The following is a 22,433-nucleotide window of genomic DNA, read 5'->3' as shown; positions in this document are numbered from 1 at the left end:
TGATAATCAGAGTGCGACAAACAAAAGGCGGAGTGAATTTGTTGTTGATTTTTCTTTTTTGAATTGGGCTGATTTGTTAAAAAAATTAGTTGTAAGTGAGGATAGTGAAATTCTTAAAACCTCGGGGACGGCAGTGAAACTGTTAGAAACTTTTGAAATTATGTCTTTTTTCTTTAATCAAGTCTTTAAAAGCTAAATTATACAACATTTTAAAACGGAGTCCCAAGGCTAAGTCCTAACCACAGAGGTTTCTGGCTTGCCGTTAAACCCTAAACCCATTAACCTCCACCTCCGCTACACCACCGGGCACCACCACCAATCGCCGCCGCGTAGACGAGCTGAAATTATCAAGGTACCTACTTAATTACTGATTTAATTATAAATTATCTCTTACTTTGATCATCATTAGATGGTTGAAAACCTCTTCTGCTCAATTTTTTCTTCGCATTTGCATTTTGAAACTTTGTTTTTCGCTTTTTATATGGCCAAATGGTTTCTTTTAATAATTATGTTAGCTGCAGTAATCTTTCATTCCTCCTCAATTTCGGTAACGTTCGTGGTTGGATTCACTGCTGGGCCAAGTAAAGAACTGGGAGGGTGAAAGGAGAGAATTTTGTTTTTGTTTTTGTTTTTTTCCCCTGTCACAGAATCTGCAAAAGCCAAAATGAGCTTAAAAGTTGCGTTGATTTTGCAGAAAATGCCACGAAAACCCAGGAGGCGCCGGCAACGACCCGTGAGTTTTTCTCCATTTGGTCGCTCAATGGCTTTTCTTTACCCTACCAAAAAGATGAAGCACCAAATTTTGGACTCTGTTATTAAAGACATGTCTGCTCCCAGCACTTCAGGTTGTTCGAAATTTTCTACTTGTCCTAGTAGAATTTAGTGTCAGTAGTACTATAGTTTTCTGGTTATGTAGCTTGGAATTTTGTCCTAAACGATATCAAACATGAATTCAGACGTGGAAATTTCAGCTAATGGGGTGGTAAAGGATGGTACATTTCAGAATCATGGCGAAACCTCAGATTCTTCGGATGATGGAGAGTTTGATGTAAGCAATTCGTCTTTAAAAAACCAGTTTCATTATTATCAGATGCATCTATAAAGTTGTAAAACAATTTCTAATCCATTTTAACTATAAACCTAACTATGTGTTGTGTGATCATCAATTACGAGTAATATATCCTTTGGGATATTTTATGTCCGATGAATAAACTGCATTCAAGTTCTGACTTATAAACTGCACTCAAGTGAGTTGACGTCCTTTTAACATTGTAATTCTTCTCTGAAGGGAGTTGTCCAGGCAGATTTTTCATTCTTTGATCCAAAACCTGATGATTTCAATGGAGTGAAAGTCCTCCTTCAAACCTACATGGATGATAAGCTATGGGATTTAAGTGGCTTTGTAGATTTGATATTGGGACAAACTACCGTCGGGACAGTTGTCAAGATAGAGGATGATGAAGATGAAGGAGTTTATGCTTTTGTTACTGCTCTTAATATGGGAAGATACAAGGCAAGTTAAAGTTGTCTATGCAGTTTGTAGCCCAAATACTGTGGCAGATCATTTTTGTATAGATATTGTGTTACATTTTTTAATGTCAAAAGTCAAGGTTCCTCAGTTTTCTTCTCTAGTCTCAAATTTTACTTCTAAATTATAGGACTAATCAGAATAACCTCAATATTGGAGGTCATGTATATTGAAACTGCATTGTCCAAGAGTTTAAGTAATAATGCTCTGGTCATTGCAGGATCATAAATGTATGATCGAGCTGAAGGAATTTTTGCTTAAGTCATGCAAAGAGGATTCGGTCTCTAATTTGAGGTCTCTTTTGGGAGAGAAGGCACAAGATGTCGGACTATTGGTATCCCAACGTGTAGTTAATCTTCCTCCTCAGCTTTTGCCTCCCCTTTATGATGCTTTATTTGATGAAGTCTCATGGGCAACAGAAGATGAGGTTAGATAAGAAATCTGTGTAAATGGATGAGCTTGGTTGGATATTCTGGTAAATTGCTACAAAATGTTATTTCAGTGGCTTGAGCTTTGTGTTTTTCTGCTTTCTGAAGCCAACAGAGGAGCTCCAAAAATCCTTTTGTTTTAAGTCTTACCTAATGATCAGCAAAATCTACAAGGTATGCTTCTTTAACATTTCACACTCCAGCTCTCACTTTGTTTTGGTTGTCTAGAAGATTCTGAGTTCTCTTTTTCTGACTTTGTATCTGGATCGGCGACTGTAGCATAAGAATGCAAACAAGAAAATGGGGAAGAGTGGAGATAGGGAAGAAGATATAATATATAGCAAGCCAGAAGATGAACTTTTTGATCAGGTACCAATGGTTTTCTATCTTCGCTCATTCTGTGCTTCGAACATGGCACCTGACTTTTTCTCCAAATTAATATTCAGCTGAGCTCCTGGTCCTTCAGTTTCCCGTTACACACTCAGCAGGTGACAGCTAATGAGGTTAGTAATCCTGCTGGCTGAGTTTAATGATTCATGTCATTGATTTTTTGCTTATTGACTCCTTCACGGTGTGTTGTTTACACTATTGTGTATAATTTCTAGTTGCACATTCAGGTCTTATTCAGTTTGCTTCCATGTTTTGGCCTACTTTCTAATTTGGCTATTTAAGGATGTGCGAGCAGCATCTTATTTCAAATGATTAGACAAATTTATGAACATTGAACAATTCTCATGGTAACTGTTGCAATGATAAGTCGATTGGGTTGTTTTAAGGTGGGTGATTTGCAGATTAAGTATGGTTGAGCTTAAAAGATGTTCTCTTGACCTCTTTTTGTACTCTTTTACTCAGGACATAATAGTAATACTTCTTTTCTGGTGGGAAAAAGTTGAGCAATCCAAACTCTTTTAACAGTTGGTAATTTATTGATAATGTTAATCAAATTCTTCTGTTTGTCTTGCGAACAATCTTGGGACAGCACCAAAGGGACATGAGGCTAATAATCGTTGGATAGAGGAACTAGTTGTTTGGAGAATGTCTGCTAGCTCTAGAGTTTGTGTGATTTCAAGTAAGCATTGGTTTACTGTTCTCCTCCTTTTGGTGCACAAGTTGCAGTGTTGGATGGAGGTAGAGAGCATGCTTTTGGCTGTTCTTCTTTGATCTCTTGAGGAAAGGAAGTGATCATTTCTGAGTGTGTGAAATAATTACTTTGAACATGACTTAAATTTTGCTTAATGTTTCCAATGCCCAAAGAATACAAATAATTCTGCTCGTTTTTTCATTTTTGTTTAATTTTTTTGACATTTGTAATAGTTCAGTCTTGTACGATTGAGTGATATAGCAATTACTTCTAGTTGTGTTATGTATTCCACTCTTCTCCTAACAGTTATCCTGTATTTTCTCATTGTTGCAGCTAAAAGATTACCGCCCTATGGGTTTAGTCATGGCTGTTGATGCAAGTAAAGTTGGCATATTCCGGAAGCAGTTGCATTCTTTGATTGACGAATCATGACATCAAGGTTCCAAGACTTGCACAGGGCCTGCTGTTCTCACCTCCCTGGACTGCTTATGGAAGTGAGAAGTGGCTGTTTCTTTCATTTCAACTATTCTGCAGAAACAGGCCAAGATGGTATTGGAGACTACATTCAGGAAAGAGTTGTAACCTGTATGGTCCGTGTGGCAGAATTTTTTGTATTGCTTGATACTTGTAGATGTCATACTGGATGCGATTGTTTTGAAAAATGCGTCACACCTGATCATGTTGTAAATTGGCTTGAGTGCCTCAAATTTTGTTTCACGTCTATTTAAGGTTTTCTTCCCCTTTTCCCTTCGAAGTAATGGAGTACTAAATAGTTATCACCTTTTCATTTTTTGTTTTCTTTTGAGTTTTACGATTTTGGAAATCGTTCATTCTGCAAAGTTGATTTCATAAATCTAAAGCTAAATAAGTTAAATAAACCAAAGAAAAAAGTAGTTCATTTGCCATTTACTGGGGTGGTTTTTTTTGGTAGTTTGTGGTGTGTTTGGGGGGGGGGGGGGGGGGGGGGGTTCTGGGAACCCAATTGTCGAGGCAGACACGAAGGACATAAAAGACCTAAGGCTCTCGTCTTCCACCCCACTTCAGCCAGGTCCCAATTCCCAACTTTGCCAGGTTCAATTGCGCCGGCGTCGTCTCCTATCGATTATGGCAGCAGCAGCAGCAACATCAACCATCACCAGAGTGCCCGTAGCCGCTTGTAGTAGCATTTCTTTTTCTGAAACGAAAAGACGAATTCAACCTACTCGACTGACAACTACCGATAGAACAAGACTCCCAGCACAGCGATTCTCTCGAACCCGGATATGTCATTTCACGACAGTATCGTGTCTCCCTCCTGCGCCGCTGCCGTTGTCCAAAACCCATTTCAATCCCTCCACCAGGCTCTTTGTCAGCGGTTTGCGCTCTCTCCTCACTCTCATCTTTCCCGCTGAAATGTCCCAAACAGGATTATTACTGTTGGTTTTATGATGTATATTTTGTTACAGGGCTGTCGTTTCGTACCACAGAGGAGAGCTTGACAAATGCCTTCAAAGCTTTTGGCGAGCTCTTAGAAGGTGAGAAGGGCTGCAGAATTCTCAAATCCCAATAAATAGTCTTTTTCTTTTCTGTTTTCTTGGTATATACGACTAGTAATTAGCTTTTTTCTTTTTTTTTTTGTGCAGTGAACTTGGTAATGGATAAAATCGCTAATCGACCGAGAGGTTTTGCATTCATTCGCTATGCTACGCAGGAGGAATCTCAGAAAGCCATTGAGGGGATGCATGGCAAGGTACTCTAAATTTGTTCATCAAGTGTATTTGTATTGTTGACTTGGATGAAATATTTGTCTGGTTTGTGTATTTGGTGTATGTAATTTATCTTTCAGTTTCTGGTCTACTTCTGGTTTTTGAACTATTAGGTTTCAGAGGTATGCTAGAACATTTCATTAGTAGTTCAATATAGGAATGTTGGCATTAGGTCTTGGGTCGTCATAGACTCAAGACTCATAAGTTACTTCAGCTTGACCTGAAATTTGGCAACTGCAAAGCTCTGGGTTATACACCCAAATGTTAATATGTTTACTGGAACCAATTGACATATTGTTGGTTTTATTGGTGTTAATGAACTGAGGAAACCGATTTTGTAAGGTTGACTTTAATCGATGCCTCTTAGAAATCGACTTCTTGAATCTTCTTCTTCCTCTGCGACAGATTTTCTTAATTCCCTAATTTTCTCCGCTCTTCCCTCTCCTCAGCATCCACCAACCAATATCACTCTGCCTGCAATCTACTCGAACATCTTTATCATTGTTATTTTCAAATTTCAAGGTGTCGGGATTAGGCTGACACAGCTGATGAAAGTAGGCACATCTGCCGTGGTAGTTTGATATTGACGGTGGTGGTACAGAGGGAATTATTGGGAGTGAAAGATGCTGAAGGAGGCACAGCACATGATCTGCATTTGTGTTTGCTCTTCTACTTTATTTTTTCCCTTCTTGTATGTGCATATATAATTGATGAAGAAGGAGAAGAGAAGAAGGATAGGGAGGAGCGCAGGGAGTTTTGGATAAAGAGGAATAAGATTAGCAGCAGAAGGAGGAGAAGACCGGAAAAGAAAAATATTAGGATTAGGAATAGGAATGAAACCAACAATCTTTCTCTTTTCATTTGCGATAAAAATATTAATATTTGGATAGTCATTGAGGAAATTGTCTGGACAAAAACTTAATATAGATATGTCAAAATAATATGACACTGGTACCTTGTGCTGTTATAACAAAGTTTTCTCCGCATGTTAATGGTTAAAAGTTTTTTTTTTTTTTTTGAGGAAATGATTTAAAAGTTTTGCCATTCTCAATCTTGCTTGTTCTTTTTTTTTTTTTTTAAAGCAAATGTGACTAGAGTTTCCAAATTCTGTACACACTGGAATGGAGTCAGATTTGAATACACTTGTGATCCATTGTTTTGCTGTCCAAGTGTTGGAGAGGCAGAGTACAGGCAGCCTTTTGAGTTTCATGCTATTCTGTGCTTAAAGACGGCTGTTTCAAATGCTGTAATATTGAAAGGTTTCAGCTTTGAGCTGTCTTCTCGCGGTAGAATTATCTGATCTTTCTCTATCATGGTCTATCTTGTTGGGAAGAAAATTTGGAGCATTTAATAGGCATGTCTATGTGAAATTTTTGGCATCTGGGGTCTGCTGATGCATAAAGAATGCAAATCTTTTGTGACTAACACAAATGGCATCCACTAAATTTGCAACTCTACAGACATATGATGCTTGAATATGACTTGGGCTCCGAGTAGACTTCAATACATGATATCAATGCACTCCCAGCATATTCTACATGATGTCTTCCACCTGTTTGGTTATCGAATCTTGTGTACTCTTTCTAGAATTTATGATCTAGAGCTCTTTGATACACTGTTGACATCCTTTGATATGAAAGTTGCCTAGTGGGAGTGAAAGTTTTTCCTGACGCGAAGTTTACTTACAAACACCTTCTCAGTTCCTGGATGGCAGGGTAATATTTGTTGAATTTGCTAAAAGTAAATCAGAGCTTCGCCAAAGCCTCAAGCAAAAGCCAAAATTGACTTGATGGGTAAGATATATAATCACACTGGATTAGGCCCCAAAGCCCTGAATCTTTTTGAAGAAACGTCTCGATGACTGGCTGAACCTGTGTGTTTACAACTACCACCTGCAGTCAAATTCAACTAGCAACATCGTTTAAGAATCCCCAAATAATGGAAGATGTGAATGATATCTAAGCCAGCTATTTGAGATGTAAGCTGCGATTCCTGGCCATGTCTACTCTTAGCAATCTGAATGTCATTTTACCACGTTCCACATGGTGAATTGGTTGTATGTGGGTAGAAGAGCAAAAGGGAATCATCAAATGTCTCTCCAGACAATCATTTACAAAGTCGAAATAAACACTAGAATTTGCTGGAGTCCAGGCAGGTTTTATATGTGATCATACACTAGATCAGCATCTATTCTCGTTCTTCTCTGTCTCCCTAATCGAGTAATTTTGATGTTTATACATGCTGTACCAGTCAGTTTAACAGTTTCCCTTGATAGAATTCAATTACAGCAAAGCGGATGTAGCGAATTTAAATATTTTTACGAGATCATCTAGAGAATCAGTGAACCATTGGTTACTGTAGCAAGTAACGTTTCTGGTAAAGACCAAGGACATAGCTTTCTTCACTCTTTTCCTTTGAAATGGACATACCTCCTGCTTGCTGCATATTAGCATTTGGAAGCAATACTTCTAAATTGTGACTTTAAGCAACTAAATAGCAACTTGGCAGTAGGTGAACCTGCAAATCAAAGGAAGCACACTTCAGGAGAAATTTGCCATTTGTGTGCGACTCAATCCTCTGATTTCAGAACTATTTTCTATTTTAACTCCTCTCTAGTGTTTCATGGAGGCAAATAACGTTGCTTGAGATGTCAGGAAATGCCAAAGCCTACCACTACCCTTCCTGTTTTTATGGCTGAATGTCTATGTTAAATGCTGAACTTCGGTGTTAGGCAATGCTTAATTTTCATAGTAGTATAGTCTATCCACGAGTTAATCAAGTTGACAGTTTTTTTTTTTTTTTTTTTTTTTTTTGTCAAACTTCAGCTGTATTATATAATTCAATGATTAGTCTGCATAGCAGATTTACAAAAGGCTGGCAACTGCCAGGAAATCATTGTGGGCTTCTTTGTTAAGCCACACAGGGAAGGATTGCTTCCACCTAGTTTCATGTACCAAGTTAACAGCAAACTTAGCTAGCCTATGGCTACACAGGTTCAATTCTCTCCTTATGTGAAAGAAGGAGCATTTCCAGAATGAAAGACTCAACTGCTTTATGTCTTCAATGAGCATGTCCAGAGAGGTTAGACCATGGCCTCCTAAATTGATCCTATCCACCACTGCTTTGCAGTCCGAGAGGATCAATAAGGATGTCATATCTTCCTCAATAGCCTTGCTCAGAGCTGTTCTAATAGCGATAGCCTCCAATTCAGCTGCATCTCTACCTCCTGGCTGCGGGATAGACCAAGTCGTCAGAATCCTGCCATTGATAGTTTTAGCAATGATTCCAATTCCTGCTTTCATTCTGGTTTGATTCATTCCTGCATCCGTATACATAATGGAAACATGTTGTTCCATTAGACCAGCTAACATGCTCTGTCTGTCCTCTGGTTGGGGGCCCGTACCATTGGTCACCTCTGAATTCCTTCCTGCTTCATCAAACTCTATCCATTCTTCCATTGCTTTTTTGGATATCAGGTCACTTCCTTTTAGATCCTGGTTAAAGTTCCACCCGTTTCTTGCCTTCCAAATTTGCCAGAGGAAATTTGCTGTAATTTCAATGTGTTTAATCCCATCCTCTCTTGCTCTGGCACCCTGCATATGTTCCCACCATTTCCAAAAGTTCCAGTTATGTTCTTCGATGCCGTCCCAGGAGACAGGAAATGTTGCCCAAGCCAGCACTCTAGATTTGCAGTGAAAAAGTGCATGTTCAGTCGTTTCTGGTTCTTCCCCGCAGCATTTGCATAACGGATCACCCTTGCCTGTCCTTCTAAAAATTTCCTCATTGGTTGGGAGGATACAATGAAGACATTTCCACAAGAAATGTTTAATTTTATGTTTGATATTCAGACCCCAAAGTTGATTCCAGACCTTGGATCTTTCCTTGTTTGTACTGGAGTTTACCTTCGCCTTATTTTTCTCACTGCTCTCTTTGAATCTCTCTTTGGCCTTAGCATACCCAGATTTAGAAGAATAGCAACCATTATCTGTAAATCTCCATTTGAATCTGTCCTTCTTTTGGAATACGCTAAGGGGAATAGCCATAATCGCCTCTGCCTCTTCCTTTGAAAACAGTCCTTGAATGATGTCATTGTTCCATTTCCTCCCCTTGATCAAACTGCTAACTTTGGTTAGTTGGTAGCCATTTGGTTTTGGGGAGGAGATTCTTCCATTTTTTGAAATATCTAACCATCTGTCTTCCCATATTTCCACTGTTGATCCATCCCCAACTTGCTTCCAGATTCCACTTTCAAGCAACTTAATAGAGCTATGCAAACTTTGCCAAATCCATGAAGCTCCAGCTTTTACTTTGGATTGAAAGATATTGGAATTAGGGAAATATCTGTTTTTCATGACTTTACTTACTAACAAGTTGGGACAGGTAATAAGTCGCCAAACTTGTTTGGCAAGCAAAGCTTCATTGAAACAGAGCAGATCCCTAAATCCAAGACCACCATTTTCTTTCCTATCAGCAATATCCTCCCATTTCTTCCAATGCATTCTTGTTTCCCCTTGATCATTTCCCCACCAAAATCTGGCCATTAAACCACTTAGCTCTTTGCACAGGCTCTTTGATAATCTGAACACGGACATGGCATAGGATGGAAGAGCAGTGGCAACTGACTTGAGTAGCACCTCTTTCCCTGCATTACTCAGCAATTTCCCCTTCCAGTTCTGCAACCTAGACATCAAATTTTCTTTAATGAATCTGAACACGCTGTTTTTCGATCTTCCAACCACTAGGGGTAGGCCCAAGTACTTTCCTTGTGTAACTTGTTGGATTCCTCCTAATTTCTGTAGCACCTCCTCCTTCTCCCTGCTGCCTGTGTTTTTACTGAAGATGACTGCTGATTTGTTGATGTTGACTTGTTGTCCTGAGGCTTTTCCATAGCATTCCAGTATCTCTTTTATGTGCCCTGCTTCATCACCATTAGCTTTACAAAAAATGAGAGAGTCGTCAGCAAAAAACAAATGGGATATATTGGGACCTTGTCTGGCAATTTTGACACCTGAAATTTGTTTGTTACTGACAGCATTGTTTAGGAGATTAGAAAGCCCTTCAGCACAGAACAGAAATAGGTACGGGGAAAGGGGATCTCCCTGTCTAATTCCTCTAGAAGGATTAACATACCCTCGCTTCACACCATTAATATTGAAAGAATAGGACACAGAGGAAAGACAGCTATGCATCCATCTAATCCACAGAGGGGCAAATCCCATTTTACAGAAAATGGCATAAAGGAAATTCCACTCGACTCTATCATAGGCTTTGGAAAGGTCAAGCTTAATGGCCATGTACCCTTCCTTCCCCTTCCTTTTTTATTTCAGCCAGTGCATATATTCGTGAGCAACCATGACATTGTCAAGTATTTGCCTATTAGGAACAAAGGCTGCCTGAGAGTAACTAATGCAAGAGTTAAGAAGAGGTTTGAGTCTGTTCACCAAAATCTTGGAAATTATTTTGTAAAAAACATTACACAGACTGATAGGCCTAAAGTGAGCAAGATTGAGGGGGTTGTCTATTTTAGGAATAAGAGTGACCAGTGTCTCATTGATAGCTTTGGAGAGGAAGCCAGAATGAAAAAATCCTTGGATAGTATCAATAATATCAACTTTGATAATGTTCCAAAATTTTTGAAAAAACACAGGGGACATACCATCAGGCCCTGGGGATTTGTTTGGGTGCATGGAGAACACAGCAATTCTGATTTCCTTCTCAGTAACAGGTCTGGTAAGTTGCAAATTCATCTGCTCAGTGATAGTCCTCGGAATACCATTTAATATCTCATCAAAGTCTGATGGCTTCGAAGATGTGAAAAGCTGATTATAGAATTGAGTAATCTCCTCTCCAAACTCCTCCTCGGTTGTGCACCAACCCCCTTGCTCCTTCTCAAGCCTGGTAATTCTATTCCGCTTCCTTCGGCCATTCACCACAGCATGAAAATAAGCTGTGTTCTTATCCCCTTTTTGAAGCCAATTGATTCTAGCCCTCTGGTTCCAATAAAGTTCCTCTTGTTTATAAGCTTCAGAAAGCTGCTTCCTAAGCATTTTAATGGCCTCTTTAGCATTGTTACCGTTCCTGGACCTTGTAGCATGAATCTCCTCTTTGATTCTTTTGATTTCTTTTTTGCTATTTAGCTTCAGCGTTCTACTCCAGGCTGAAAGATTCATTCTGCACTGTTTGATCTTCCTGCTGATTCTCACTCCTCTAGACCCCACTTGGTTTTTACCCCACGCCTCTTGGATTATGCCCTCCACTTCCCTGTATTGCAACCATCTGGAGTCAAAGTGAAATCTTCTTTTTGGTTTTCTGATTCTAGGCTCTGTCTCCAGGAGGAGGATGTTGTGATCAGATGCTTCCACTTCAAAATGGGTCACTCTTGCATCTTTGAACACTTCACACCACTCTTCGCTTGCAAGAGCTCTATCCAATCTCTGTTTAATTTCTCCATCCCCCTCCCACAGGTTACTCCAAGTCCAAGGGAGGCCCTCAAAACCAATATCCAGGAGCTCATTGTTGTTAATGAAGCCTTTGAAGTCAGAGAACGTCCAATTAGGCCTCACTCTGCCCCCCCATTTTTCATCGTTGGAAATAATGTCATTAAAATCCCCAATTAAAACTTTGTTTTTACCCCAGATTTTGCTCCTATTAGTCAAAAAATCCCATTGGTTCTTCCTCATATTATCATCAGTGCTAGCATAAACAAAAATGCACCACCAGGTCCCAGCATCATTATCAATATTCAACATAAGTTCCAAAGTAAAGGGGGTAGATAAAACATCCAAAACATTGGTAGCCTTTTTCCAAAAAACAGCAAGACCACCAGCTTTACCTACAGGATCCACTAAAGCCATTTCCTCAAATCCTATTTTCCTTTTAAAGCCATTTAAAAATTTTTTTTGGTTTTTAGTTTCGCATAAAAAAATAATATTAGGGGAGTGAAGGTGGATTACCTCCTTAAGACAGGGAATAGTCAAGGAGCTCCCTGCCCCTCGACAATTCCACGCCGCAACTATCATGTGATCTTGGGAGACCACTTAAGGCTGGCCTCCATGACCTCAGAAATTGGCAACTCATCGCAACCTTGCTTCCGCTTACACCTCTTCGCCAAGCCCTCATCAATTTGCATAAGGTTGATTTCTTCCTCCTCCTCTGAAGGTTTCCTTTTTGCAGCCACAGAAGTAGCTTCAATGTTCATGTCCACATCTGATAGCGGTATTCTACCCAGCTGACTTTGTTGTCCTTTGCCATCTTTCCTGGCTACCTTAACCTGCTTCCTGCCTTTAAATCCCATCGCCTTCCCTGCAGGATTATGTCTGCTTACTCCTTGGATTGCATCTGCTGGCACTACAACGGAATCTCCGAGAGAGGTGAAGTTCTCATCCGTCATGATGTTTTCAACCGTTATTTCCATTAGTTCCACCCGGTCCTGTTTGACATCCTCCTTAGTTTGAGGACAATCAAGTTGACAGTTGAGACTTGAAAATATGGTCCTCTTTTTCGGCTAATGTAATATACCTCACAGTGGGCAAGTTATGGCTTTATGTGTATGCCAACCAGGAAGTACTTGTAAACATAGACACCTCTTGTTTGAGCCGATGCTGGTCACATGTACTCTGTATCTGACAAGGTAGGATCAGGCTTTTAATGCAATAGAGTTTCAACTACTCAGTCATTCATCAGGCCAGCAGCCCTTTGTGGTCACCATTAAGCACTCAAGTCTTGATAGTCAACCCTTACCTTCCACCAATTTATTACTATACATGACGACTTTCAGTGGGTTTCTCTTGTGGAGTTTCTACTCATTGACTCTCCCTCCCCTAAAATAGGTTATAAAAATATTACCGTTGCAAAAAAAAAAAAAAAAATGTCAATCTTCAGCCTTCACTTGCTAGAAAATCTGAACTTCATCATCAGTCACTTATGGTTTGAGCTAATTCTGGTCACATATACTTTGAATCAGACAAGGTAGGATAAAGATTTTAATGCAACAATGTATTTGGACAGCGGATTATTTAGGATAATTTTTTGAAAAAAAAAATACTGTAACATTTTTTTTTTTATATGATATATACAAGATAAGAAAGTGATTGGAAAATATGTTGATCGTGTAAGGAAATAAAATTTGACAAATAATCTCCATCCAAACAAATCCGTGCAATGCACGGGGATATCCTTGAGTCAGACCTTTTTTTAATAAATTATTATCTCCAAAGTGAATGGGACATGTTATAATTACTTTTCTATATTACAATATGAAAAAGGCAAATAATTTGATGAAGCAAAATATTACTTAGAATCCCCTTCAAAATCAAGCTCTATAAGGGTTGTTCAAAATATTACTGAGAATGTCTGAACTTCATCATTCATTTCTTCTGAATGGCTTTTCAATGAAAATGGTCCAACTGCAAATAAGTTTTTCAATCTGCTGATATTCTCCATTTTTCCTGATTTGGGAAGACGACCCTAATTATGTCTGCGGATATTCACAGCAATCGGTCCACTTAAATACCTTTCATGCTGCCTAATTGTACCGTCAAAGTTTCCTCCTTTTATCAAACCAAATAATTTCACTAGTTGCTGACAATCTTGGCCTTCAACCTTACCTAGACGATGCACAATAGCATCCACCCAAACCCAACCTAGAGAGGAGAAGGAACGACAACTGGAGAGACATTATTATTATCTTCAACTATTATTGTTCATGTGGTCCTGTACATATTAATCAAGTCAAAGCTGCACGATGTTTGTTAAACCTTATATTCTAGACGACCAACAACCGTTCGTGCCCCTTGTCCGCTGCAAACCAGCCAGCCACTGGTTTCCCTTGTAACAATTACAAGCTTTTCCACTATAAAAGCTGTCATATTGTACGTTGCAACAGTTGGGTAGTCAAGCAGGCAGGCACGGGCTCTTACTTCCATCACAACTTTTCTCATAGATGATAGATCACTTCAGAGCCTATCAAACTAGAAAGGGCTAACATCTTTCAGCTTATATAGCAAGAGCAGCAAGAGGATGAATAGAATTTAAGGGGAAACAAATTTAGAAAAGAAGCAACCCTACTTACAACATGGAAGCTGTATCAATTCCAGGAAGAAATGTTATTGATAGATTCACAATTACAAATATTTTCCTCAGGTTACAGTTAGATGTAGAAAGAAGAAATGAAAAGGATTACAGAAGTCAGTAGACATCATTGTGAAAAAGAAACACTTATGAACACGTCTTGATGAACTTACCAAATTCATTATCTGACAGATCAATGAAAAATCACTTGTCGGAAGCCATTCCCTTGTTGGCGGCGCTTCCTGATCACTGTGAAAAAGCATAGCTTATCTGACTCTGATTTTCAACAGAATATCCCACCAATTGGTAGCATCTTGAAGATCTTCTCATACATGAAACTGTTAATTCTCTGCACATCACCTGAATTAGCTCGTCAATAGGATCGGAACCCTCTATAAAAATGACTTAGCCCAGATAAAACTGAGAAATTCTGAAAAAAGTGCTTCATGGGAATTAGGATATAACCGAAGGTGCTATGAACAAATACGGGCTCTTTGGCCCTCCCGCTCCTCAGCTGCAACAAGAGATGATGTTGCATCTCTCTCTGCCAAACACCTTTTGTATGGCACAAACCCTTTGGTAGACCTCTGTCTCTCAACATTAGCTAAATTTTTAGACTGAATAGCATCAAAAATTTTCTGCCCGCTCTTGGCTGCAGTAACCAACCCACTGTTTGAATCAGTTAAGGATCCTTCCCTTTGAGGTTCTTCATTCTCAACAGCCCCTTTATATGGATTATTCACAGAATTCTCTATAGCTGTTTGGTTGCTCAAAGAAAGATTTGGCAACAGTGGACCATGAGACCAAGTCCACATCGGTATCATATGGGGAATGGAACCCAGTTGTCCAAAATCCTCACTTACTGCATACTGTGGTACTAAGCAAGCCACTGGGGTAATGCAGCTCGGAACCAATGACAAATTAACCTGTGAATCTATAGTATTTTCTGCAGAACCTATCATATGGCGGCCATTTCTAATGTCTAATTTCTCTTTCATGGAGTGGGAAGGGGATAGTTCAGAATTCTCAGGTGCTGATGAAGACAACTTTTGATTCTCTTTAATCTCTACCATTCTTCCAAACAACTTAATTGTGGCCGGAGCTTGTTCAAAAGCAGGATCTTCAGCAGGACACGCTCTACCAAGTGTCAGCAAATCGAGTTCCTGAAACCACAAATCAAATGAATATAAGAAACAGCTAAACTCATAAAGAACTAAATAGGCATTAGTAGACTAAACAACCAGAATATAGGAATAGGAAAATAATAGGATATGCTGCGGTACCATTGCTGATTCATCATCCTGGGTTGCAGAAGCAGCCAACAGAATTGCATCACCATATTCTTTCTCTTCCTCAACAGATGAGTCAGATGTCATGCATTCATTATCATTTTCAGTTAACTGAACAATAGCAGAGTGTGCATCATCAGTAGTATACGACACTGGCGAAAGGTGAGACCTTTGCGGCTCAGAAAATGGAGATCCACTTGTATCCGATCCAAGTGCAGACAGAACTGAAGTAGGTGACCTACTGTTCCTTTCTTCGCCTGACCTCTTGAATGGAGGGGCTTGTTCAGGTTGATGTGGATCATCTAGCATTGCTTTAGTAACGTCCGTCACTTTACGAGGGTAAGGATGAGCAGGTTTCTTCTTGGGCCGAGGAGGAGGGATTTCAATTGGATTAAGGGAACCCTCACATTCATTAGAATCACGTGCAACCTGTTAGAAAGGAAAATCTCGGTCAGCAATCTGAAAGATAAGGCATCACCTCTGCCTCATCACCTTAGAGTAATATGAACCACAGAGCAACGGATCAGCCAACTTGCTTATCGAAGTGTGAATATGCATAAAACTTATGAAAGGATCAGTTTAAATACAACACCAACCTTGGCAAAAAACTTCTGAGCATGGCTACGAATCTGAATAGCAGTTTTTGTGCCTACATGTTCTGCATCGCCAGAATAGTATTTAGACAAGTTTAACATACTACTTTCCACTTAAGGTTCAGGCAGCCTATTCACTTGTTTCCTCTACTCTTTAAGAAAGATTATCGAGAACAAGCAATCAAGAAGGGAAAAACATTGTAATGCAGCTGAACAACCCTGTTCCATACTCACCTTCTATTTGGCGCCAAGCACGACCATACAGCTTTAGAGCTTCAAGAAACCTCTGGTGTTCTTCCTCTGTCCATTTTTCTCTTTGTTTTTTGATGGTATATGGCTTCCTCACCTATTGTATATAGGCACTAAACATCTAATTATGGAGAAATGAATAATTTTGGGAGCCAAAATGAGCAAAGGAGGGTAAACAGTTTAGCAGCATCATAGAAGGGAGTAAGACCTTTGGTGCATATCCATTTCCCATTTCAGTTAAGGCCTGAGTTTGAGCTGCTGTAGTTTCCAAATGAGCCCGCATACCCAAAGATACATCATGGCTAGTGCCTTCAATTAGATCCTACAAAATAGGGCATAAAAACTTCAGATTTTTGAGATGCAATTCAAACCATACATCAATCCAGAAAAGATCCATCCTGCCCCACTTATTTACCCAATTTGGACAGACCACGTAAGCTATGAAGTGCCTCCAGTGATAGCCTTTTGCAATTTCCCCAACAAAAGCTCCCCCGTTTCTACCGCATCAAGCGATCCACTTTCCCAAAAGGCCCAAGAATACAAGCGAAAAATCCTCAACATCCCCCTATGCTCTAAATTTCTTTAGTTTACAACAGCATCCTCTCTCCTAACATAATCTCCTGGTCTCAAACTAGATTATATAGCCATCTATTCTCACAAAAATTGTACCACAATCAAACCGAAACTAAAGCTAGCTGAACTACTTAACCACTATAAACTCATAGCCTCAGAATGAAAAAGCTAGCCTTCAATTCCAATTCACAAGCCTTTTAATCAAGATAACTTTTATTCAGTGTTACAGAAGTCAATTCAAGAATCAAACTTTTTCCAAGAAAGCAATATCTTCTAGCTGTAATATCCAAAATAATTAGCTCAAAACTAAAATAACCACACCATTGTCCATAAAGCGACTGACCAACCAATCCCAATTAGTAACCAATATCTCTATTCAATTGAAACATTCTTCGCAACCCTTTTAACAATTCATAATATTCTCCACAAATCATGGGATAATTTTTTTTTTTTTTTAAAATAAAGAATAGGAAAGCAGCAGAACCAAAATCTTGTAAAAGAAAAAGTAATACCACTCAAAACACTGTACATATAAACAAAACTTACAGGAGCCTCAGCCACCATTTTCTTCTTCAAGAACTACTAAAAATGGAAAATGGGTTGCCGTAAACAAGTAAAAGATGAAGGCTGAACAGGCAGAGAGATCTTGAAAGCAGAGATTTGAGTGGTGAATATATGAAAGATGAACCAAAGAAAGAAATATACAGAGTAGGAAGAGGGGGGGGGGGGGGCTGGGGTGTTGTGCTTGTGACGTGCCAAGTAGGATGCTTGAATTGGAAATCTAATTTTTTTTTTCAAAAGAAATCTATTAATGGAAAATAGTAAAATAACAAATGGAAATTTCAAGAAGGTAGAGTAGGAATTAGGAAAGAGATATTGTGGCTGAAATCAAACGGGACAACTACCACGTGTCAGCAGTGGCGGAGCCAGAAAAAAATCTTAGTGGGCTAAAATTTGGGAAAATCGCCAATTTAATCCCTAAACTTTTTTTTTCCGTCAATTTAGTCCCTATATATTATTTCTAGCCAATTGGATCCCTAAACCTATATATCGGTTCCAATCAAGGATCTTTGCAGCGGCGCCACCGTATAATTTCCATTAGGTTCATAATCGTGCAATACAAAAGGGGCATTTTAGGGAATTCCATTCTGGCGCCTTTTCCAATTAAAAAGTAAACGAAACAAGTCTGCGATAAATACACACCCAAAAATCCAAAATGAAAACAAAAAATGTCTTGGACAAAATCCAGGGCTTGAGTCGATGATCTGCTAAATAAAATCAAAGCAAATCGTGTTAAATAAGGAATCGGAGGGCATAAGAAAGCAAATGATGGAGGCAGTGGGGGACAATATGCAGGAAAGGAGCAATGTTGAGGAGAGGAAGTCAAGAAAAGCAAGTAAGTTTAAATAGCCTGCCTGCCTGAAACCCGCTTGCGGGTTTCCCCCTTATGTAAAATGACTAAAAGCTGCGTTTCTGTTCTATTTATATCAAACACATACTCTCAAACCCTCACCTGAAGGGTGAGGATGAGAGGGGAGGTTTGCTGGGCATCCTAGGGCCCTCCGATGGGCATGTGCAACTCAACGCAGCTTGCATGTAAAAAAAATTTTTTTTTTTTAAGTAATTTGTTAAATAGCCTGAAACCCGCTTGCGGGTTTCCCTCTTTTTTTTTAAAAAAAAAAATAAATTCTATGCTAAAATGACTTAAAACAAAAATAAAAGACTAAAAGTAAATAAAAACTAGCATGAAAAATAAAAATAACAGTAAATAAAAATACACTAAAAATTTGGTGTCTACAGTAGTTAATGAATAATCTGGAAACAGATTGAATGAAGACTCAGAAGAAACGGAAGCTGGTCTCTTATTATTAAAGAGTGAAGGCTAAAATAGGCATATCAGGTGAAAGTTTGTGGTGGAAATCTGTTTTTCGCATATGCACGCGCCTTTGCAGTTCGTTTAAGACACACGCCGAATATTTGACGATTTCCGTCCACTTTTCAAGTTAATTCAAACCACGGGGTATCGACTGGTATGATATGAAACCACAAGGGGTTTTTATGTATGATTGCCTAACCACAAGGGGCTTTTTTGTTGTTTACCCAATTTTTTAATGGCCATCACTTCTGCAATTCTTCCACTTCAGTCAACATTGTCAGCATAACATTGAACTTGTCACAGAAACTTACATGAGCAATCCAGATGCAAAACAGAGTAATAACAAATCCAGAAGCAAAACAGAGTCAAACATAGATGAAAACTCAATTGTATTTACTTCATTTTAAAGTACAATGAGTAAACTCAATTGTACTTTAAAACTCATTGTACTTTAAAATGAAGTAAATACAATTGAGTTTTCATCTATGTTTGACTCTGTTTTGCTTCTGGATTTGTTATTACTCTGTTTTGCATCTGGATTGCTCATGTAAGTTTCTGTGACAAGTTCAATGTTATGCTGACAATGTTGACTGAAGTGGAAGAATTGCAGAAGTGATGGCCATTAAAAAATTGGGTAAACAACAAAAAAGCCCCTTGTGGTTAGGCAATCATACATAAAAACCCCTTGTGGTTTCATATCATACCAGTCGATACCCCGTGGTTTGAATTAACCTGAAAAGTGGACGGAAATCGTCAAATATTCGGCGTGTGTCTTAAACGAACTGCAAAGGCGCGTGCATATGCGAAAAAACAGATTTTCACCACAAACTTTCACCTGATATGCCTATTTTAGCCTTCACTCTTTAATAATAAGAGACCAGCTTCCGTTTCTTCTGAGTCTTCATTCAATCTGTTTCCAGATTATTCATTAACTACTGTAGACACCAAATTTTTAGTGTATTTTTATTTACTGTTATTTTTATTTTTCATGCTAGTTTTTATTTACTTTTAGTCTTTTATTTTTGTTTTAAGTCATTTTAGCATAGAATTTATTTTTTTTTAAAAAAAAAAAGAGGGAAACCCGCAAGCGGGTTTCAGGCTATTTAACAAATTACTTAAAAAAAAAAATTTTTTTTTACATGCAAGCTGCGTTGAGTTGCACATGCCCATCGGAGGGCCCTAGGATGCCCAGCAAACCTCCCCTCTCATCCTCACCCTTCAGGTGAGGGTTTGAGAGTATGTGTTTGATATAAATAGAACAGAAACGCAGCTTTTAGTCATTTTACATAAGGGGGAAACCCGCAAGCGGGTTTCAGGCGGGCAGGCTATTTAAACTTACTTGCTTTTCTTGACTTCCTCTCCTCAACATTGCTCCTTTCCTGCATATTGTCCCCCACTGCCTCCATCATTTGCTTTCTTATGCCCTCCGATTCCTTATTTAACACGATTTGCTTTGATTTTATTTAGCAGATCATCGACTCAAGCCCTGGATTTTGTCCAAGACATTTTTTGTTTTCATTTTGGATTTTTGGGTGTGTATTTATCGCAGACTTGTTTCGTTTACTTTTTAATTGGAAAAGGCGCCAGAATGGAATTCCCTAAAATGCCCCTTTTGTATTGCACGATTATGAACCTAATGGAAATTATACGGTGGCGCCGCTGCAAAGATCCTTGATTGGAACCGATATATAGGTTTAGGGATCCAATTGGCTAGAAATAATATATAGGGACTAAATTGACGGAAAAAAAAAAGTTTAGGGACTAAATTGGCGATTTTCCCCTAAAATTTTTTATCTACTATTTTTCTAGTTTTTTAAGCAAAAAAAAAAAAAAAAAAAAAATTCACCAACAAGTACAAATGATACGTATATTCCATAAAAAATCATGAAAAACATAAAAAGACGAACTCAAAATTATTAATGTAATAATAATTTTATTTTAAAAACAAACTAAACTATTTACAATTGCTCACGACGAATTTTCATATTTTGATAATGGTTTACAACTTTCTTATTTTGAATTTCATGAAGTATATTTTTCTCAATATAAGTAACTAAACTAAATTTTGTGACCCATTCTTTCACATCTTTTCTAAAAAAACTCTGGGGCACACTTAAAATTATGTCAAAATTGTATAAGTACTATAGAAATTTAAGGGGGGCAGTGGGGGCCCGTGCCCCCACCTTAAATCCGCCCCTGCAGACAATGCTATGGCTCCCAATCTTTTTCTGAGTTTGCAAGCACAAGTCTTCTTCAGCTCTCATATGTTTTTCTCCTGGCCAGTGGCCTCTAGACTTCAGGGAGGCAAGGGAAGTTAGGGGTCCATTCCTGGATTAAGATATTATTAATTAATAATAATCTTTGTCTTTGGACGATATCAATTTCTGGCATTTTTCCCACTGTCTTAAAGACACAAATGCAGCTGCCCACTAACGTCAAGAAAAGTGTTTGTGGAAGATATTCAACCAGCCAGCAATTTTCTGACCCCACTAACCAATCCCAAAACAAGTGGGCTTTTTTTTTTTAATTACCTTTTTTTGGTGTTTGGGAGAGCACATTTATAAATTTTTTTTTTTTTTTTTTGTAAATCTTCGAAATGTTGATTTTTTTTGTTCAATTTGTCTAATGGGTGTCCATAGGGTACTCGTTAAGTAATTATTATATTTTTGAAAACATATGATTAATTAGAAAAAAATAATATATAAGTGAGAGTAGACAAGATTAAATAGAAAAAACGTATAAATGTAAGAGAAAATAATAATTATTAATATGTGTGTGTGTATATATATATATATATATATATATATATATATATATATATGATAAATTAGGTGAATATTAGGTGTGTTAACAAGCATCTGATAAAAAATTCTTTTTTTTTTGGGCATACTAGTTAATTCAGGTATGCCCAATGAGTAAGATTTACTAGTGTAGCCAAGGTACAAAACTTAGGAAATATATGGTTTAAATGTCCATCAAAATGTCTGAGGCTTGAAATTAAAGGACACTTTTTCAAAAAAAAAAAAAAAAATGAAGGGCATAAATATGGTCAAAATCTATTTAGTTGTTAAAGCTGCGGCCGGGCAAAGTCAGGAACAGCTGGATTCAATTAATAATCCTTCCCCATAAATTGTATGTGTGTCTCTTATCATCCGTCATATGTAGCTCCTCAAAAAAGATTTATATGTATTAATGAACAAAAACCAAGTCCCAACTCTAGTATTATGATAAATAACATGAACTATCATCGAAAAAATTGATTGATTGTGAGTGGAGCGATCCAGAATCTTATTTATTAATATGACCAAAAGTTCTTGAGAAATTAACTTGAAATGTATAGTGTGTCGATAATATTATACACACAAAATTCTAGACGTTTATACAACACATACATACCTTACGTTCTGTTAATATGTACGGCATTTTGCGATATATAATATTTTCAACAAATTACAATCATATGAAAATTTTCCTAGCTTTAATAGCAAAATTGCTAAATTACACCGTAGCAGATTATTAGAGATTTTAAGTTCAAATCTTTCTTTTCCTTTGCATTTCTTAAATCGACTCTCTAACAAGATTGAAGATACAGCGTGTCGATAATACCATACACATAAATCTTAGATCATAACTTTAGATGTTTATACAACACACACATACCTTATATTTTGTGAATATATATGGTTCAACAAATGGCAATCATATGAGAATTTTTGTGGCTTTAATGTCAAAGTCATTAAATTACACAACAGATTATCAAAAATTCTGAATTCAAATCCTCCTTCTCCCCCTCCGTTTCTTAAGTCCACTCTCAAACAACATTGAAGATATGTGAGGCCTACACATATACGTTTCCCGCATCATCAAGGTTGGCAGATTATCATGCGTCACTCACTTCACTTACTTGGCAATGCTGCACTGATTGCAGGCAAGCCACTTGGCTCTCTTGATTCTGTATCATCCACAGATCTACTTTCTTTCTTTTCTTTCTTAAAAAATATG

At 38.1% G+C, this 22,433-nt stretch overlaps 3 protein-coding genes across 5 annotated transcripts; 2 read left to right on the top strand and 1 right to left on the bottom strand.

Moving 5' to 3' along the window:
* Nucleotides 1-196: 196 nt before the first annotated feature.
* On the top strand, nt 197-3,791 carry LOC113740671 (protein BCCIP homolog). 2 transcript variants are annotated; one of them, XM_072047442.1, is made up of 9 exons: nt 197-352; nt 695-845; nt 957-1,048; nt 1,289-1,513; nt 1,749-1,955; nt 2,065-2,130; nt 2,236-2,325; nt 2,403-2,459; nt 3,371-3,791. In XM_072047442.1, exons 2-9 carry the CDS (start codon nt 698-700, stop codon nt 3,467-3,469), a joined length of 984 nt encoding a protein of 327 aa, XP_071903543.1. In that variant the 5' UTR covers nt 197-352; nt 695-697; the 3' UTR covers nt 3,470-3,791. The 2 variants fall into 2 exon arrangements, with proteins under 2 accessions (XP_071903543.1, XP_071903542.1); XM_072047441.1 differs by having other exon boundaries at nt 522-845.
* Nucleotides 3,792-3,998: 207 nt separating this feature from the next.
* Nucleotides 3,999-12,449, top strand: LOC113742134 (uncharacterized). Its single transcript, XM_027269857.2, has 4 exons — nt 3,999-4,391; nt 4,483-4,551; nt 4,660-4,766; nt 12,091-12,449. The coding sequence occupies exons 1-4, from the start codon at nt 4,142-4,144 to the stop codon at nt 12,154-12,156; spliced, it is 492 nt and encodes a 163-aa protein (XP_027125658.1). The 5' UTR covers nt 3,999-4,141; the 3' UTR covers nt 12,157-12,449.
* A 1,414-nt stretch (nt 12,450-13,863) lies between these two features.
* LOC113742903 (protein REVEILLE 7-like) lies at nt 13,864-17,293 on the bottom strand. Of its 2 annotated transcripts, none has more exons than XM_027270919.2 (6): nt 17,102-17,293; nt 16,191-16,304; nt 15,968-16,079; nt 15,737-15,798; nt 15,135-15,569; nt 13,864-15,014 (listed from the first exon to the last, which is right to left on the bottom strand). In XM_027270919.2, the coding sequence occupies exons 1-6, from the start codon at nt 17,117-17,119 to the stop codon at nt 14,325-14,327; spliced, it is 1,431 nt and encodes a 476-aa protein (XP_027126720.2). In that variant the 5' UTR covers nt 17,120-17,293; the 3' UTR covers nt 13,864-14,324. The 2 variants fall into 2 exon arrangements, with proteins under 2 accessions (XP_027126720.2, XP_027126721.2); XM_027270920.2 differs by lacking the exon at nt 17,102-17,293 and adding an exon at nt 16,398-17,095.
* Between the last annotated feature and the right edge of the window lie 5,140 nt (nt 17,294-22,433).

The sequence above is a fragment of the Coffea arabica genome, chromosome 4e (genome assembly GCF_036785885.1).
Source record: "Coffea arabica cultivar ET-39 chromosome 4e, Coffea Arabica ET-39 HiFi, whole genome shotgun sequence".
In the NCBI taxonomy this organism is placed as follows: Eukaryota; Viridiplantae; Streptophyta; class Magnoliopsida; order Gentianales; family Rubiaceae; genus Coffea; species Coffea arabica.
The sequence above is the reverse complement of the archived record's forward strand: the minus strand, read 5'-3'. Positions and strand labels throughout refer to the sequence as shown.

What these genes read in the sequence shown, in the direction of transcription:
- LOC113742903 (XM_027270919.2), bottom strand. An exon ending in GAAATGGATATGCACCAAAG is followed by an intron (nt 16,080 to 16,190) that starts GTCTTACTCCCT and finishes TATATACAATAG; the next exon opens with GTGAGGAAGCCATATACCAT. An exon ending in TGCTTGGCGCCAAATAGAAG is followed by an intron (nt 15,799 to 15,967) that starts GTGAGTATGGAA and finishes CTGGCGATGCAG; the next exon opens with AACATGTAGGCACAAAAACT.
- LOC113742134 (XM_027269857.2), top strand. Translation starts at nt 4,142, where the DNA reads ATGGCAGCAGCAGCAGCAACATCAACCATCACCAGAGTGCCCGTAGCC. An exon ending in CACCAGGCTCTTTGTCAGCG is followed by an intron (nt 4,392 to 4,482) that starts GTTTGCGCTCTC and finishes ATTTTGTTACAG; the next exon opens with GGCTGTCGTTTCGTACCACA. An exon ending in TTTTGGCGAGCTCTTAGAAG is followed by an intron (nt 4,552 to 4,659) that starts GTGAGAAGGGCT and finishes TTTTTTGTGCAG; the next exon opens with TGAACTTGGTAATGGATAAA.
- LOC113740671 (XM_072047441.1), top strand. Translation starts at nt 665, where the DNA reads ATGAGCTTAAAAGTTGCGTTGATTTTGCAGAAAATGCCACGAAAACCC. An exon ending in CATGGGCAACAGAAGATGAG is followed by an intron (nt 1,956 to 2,064) that starts GTTAGATAAGAA and finishes TGCTTTCTGAAG; the next exon opens with CCAACAGAGGAGCTCCAAAA. An exon ending in AAGATGAACTTTTTGATCAG is followed by an intron (nt 2,326 to 2,402) that starts GTACCAATGGTT and finishes ATTAATATTCAG; the next exon opens with CTGAGCTCCTGGTCCTTCAG.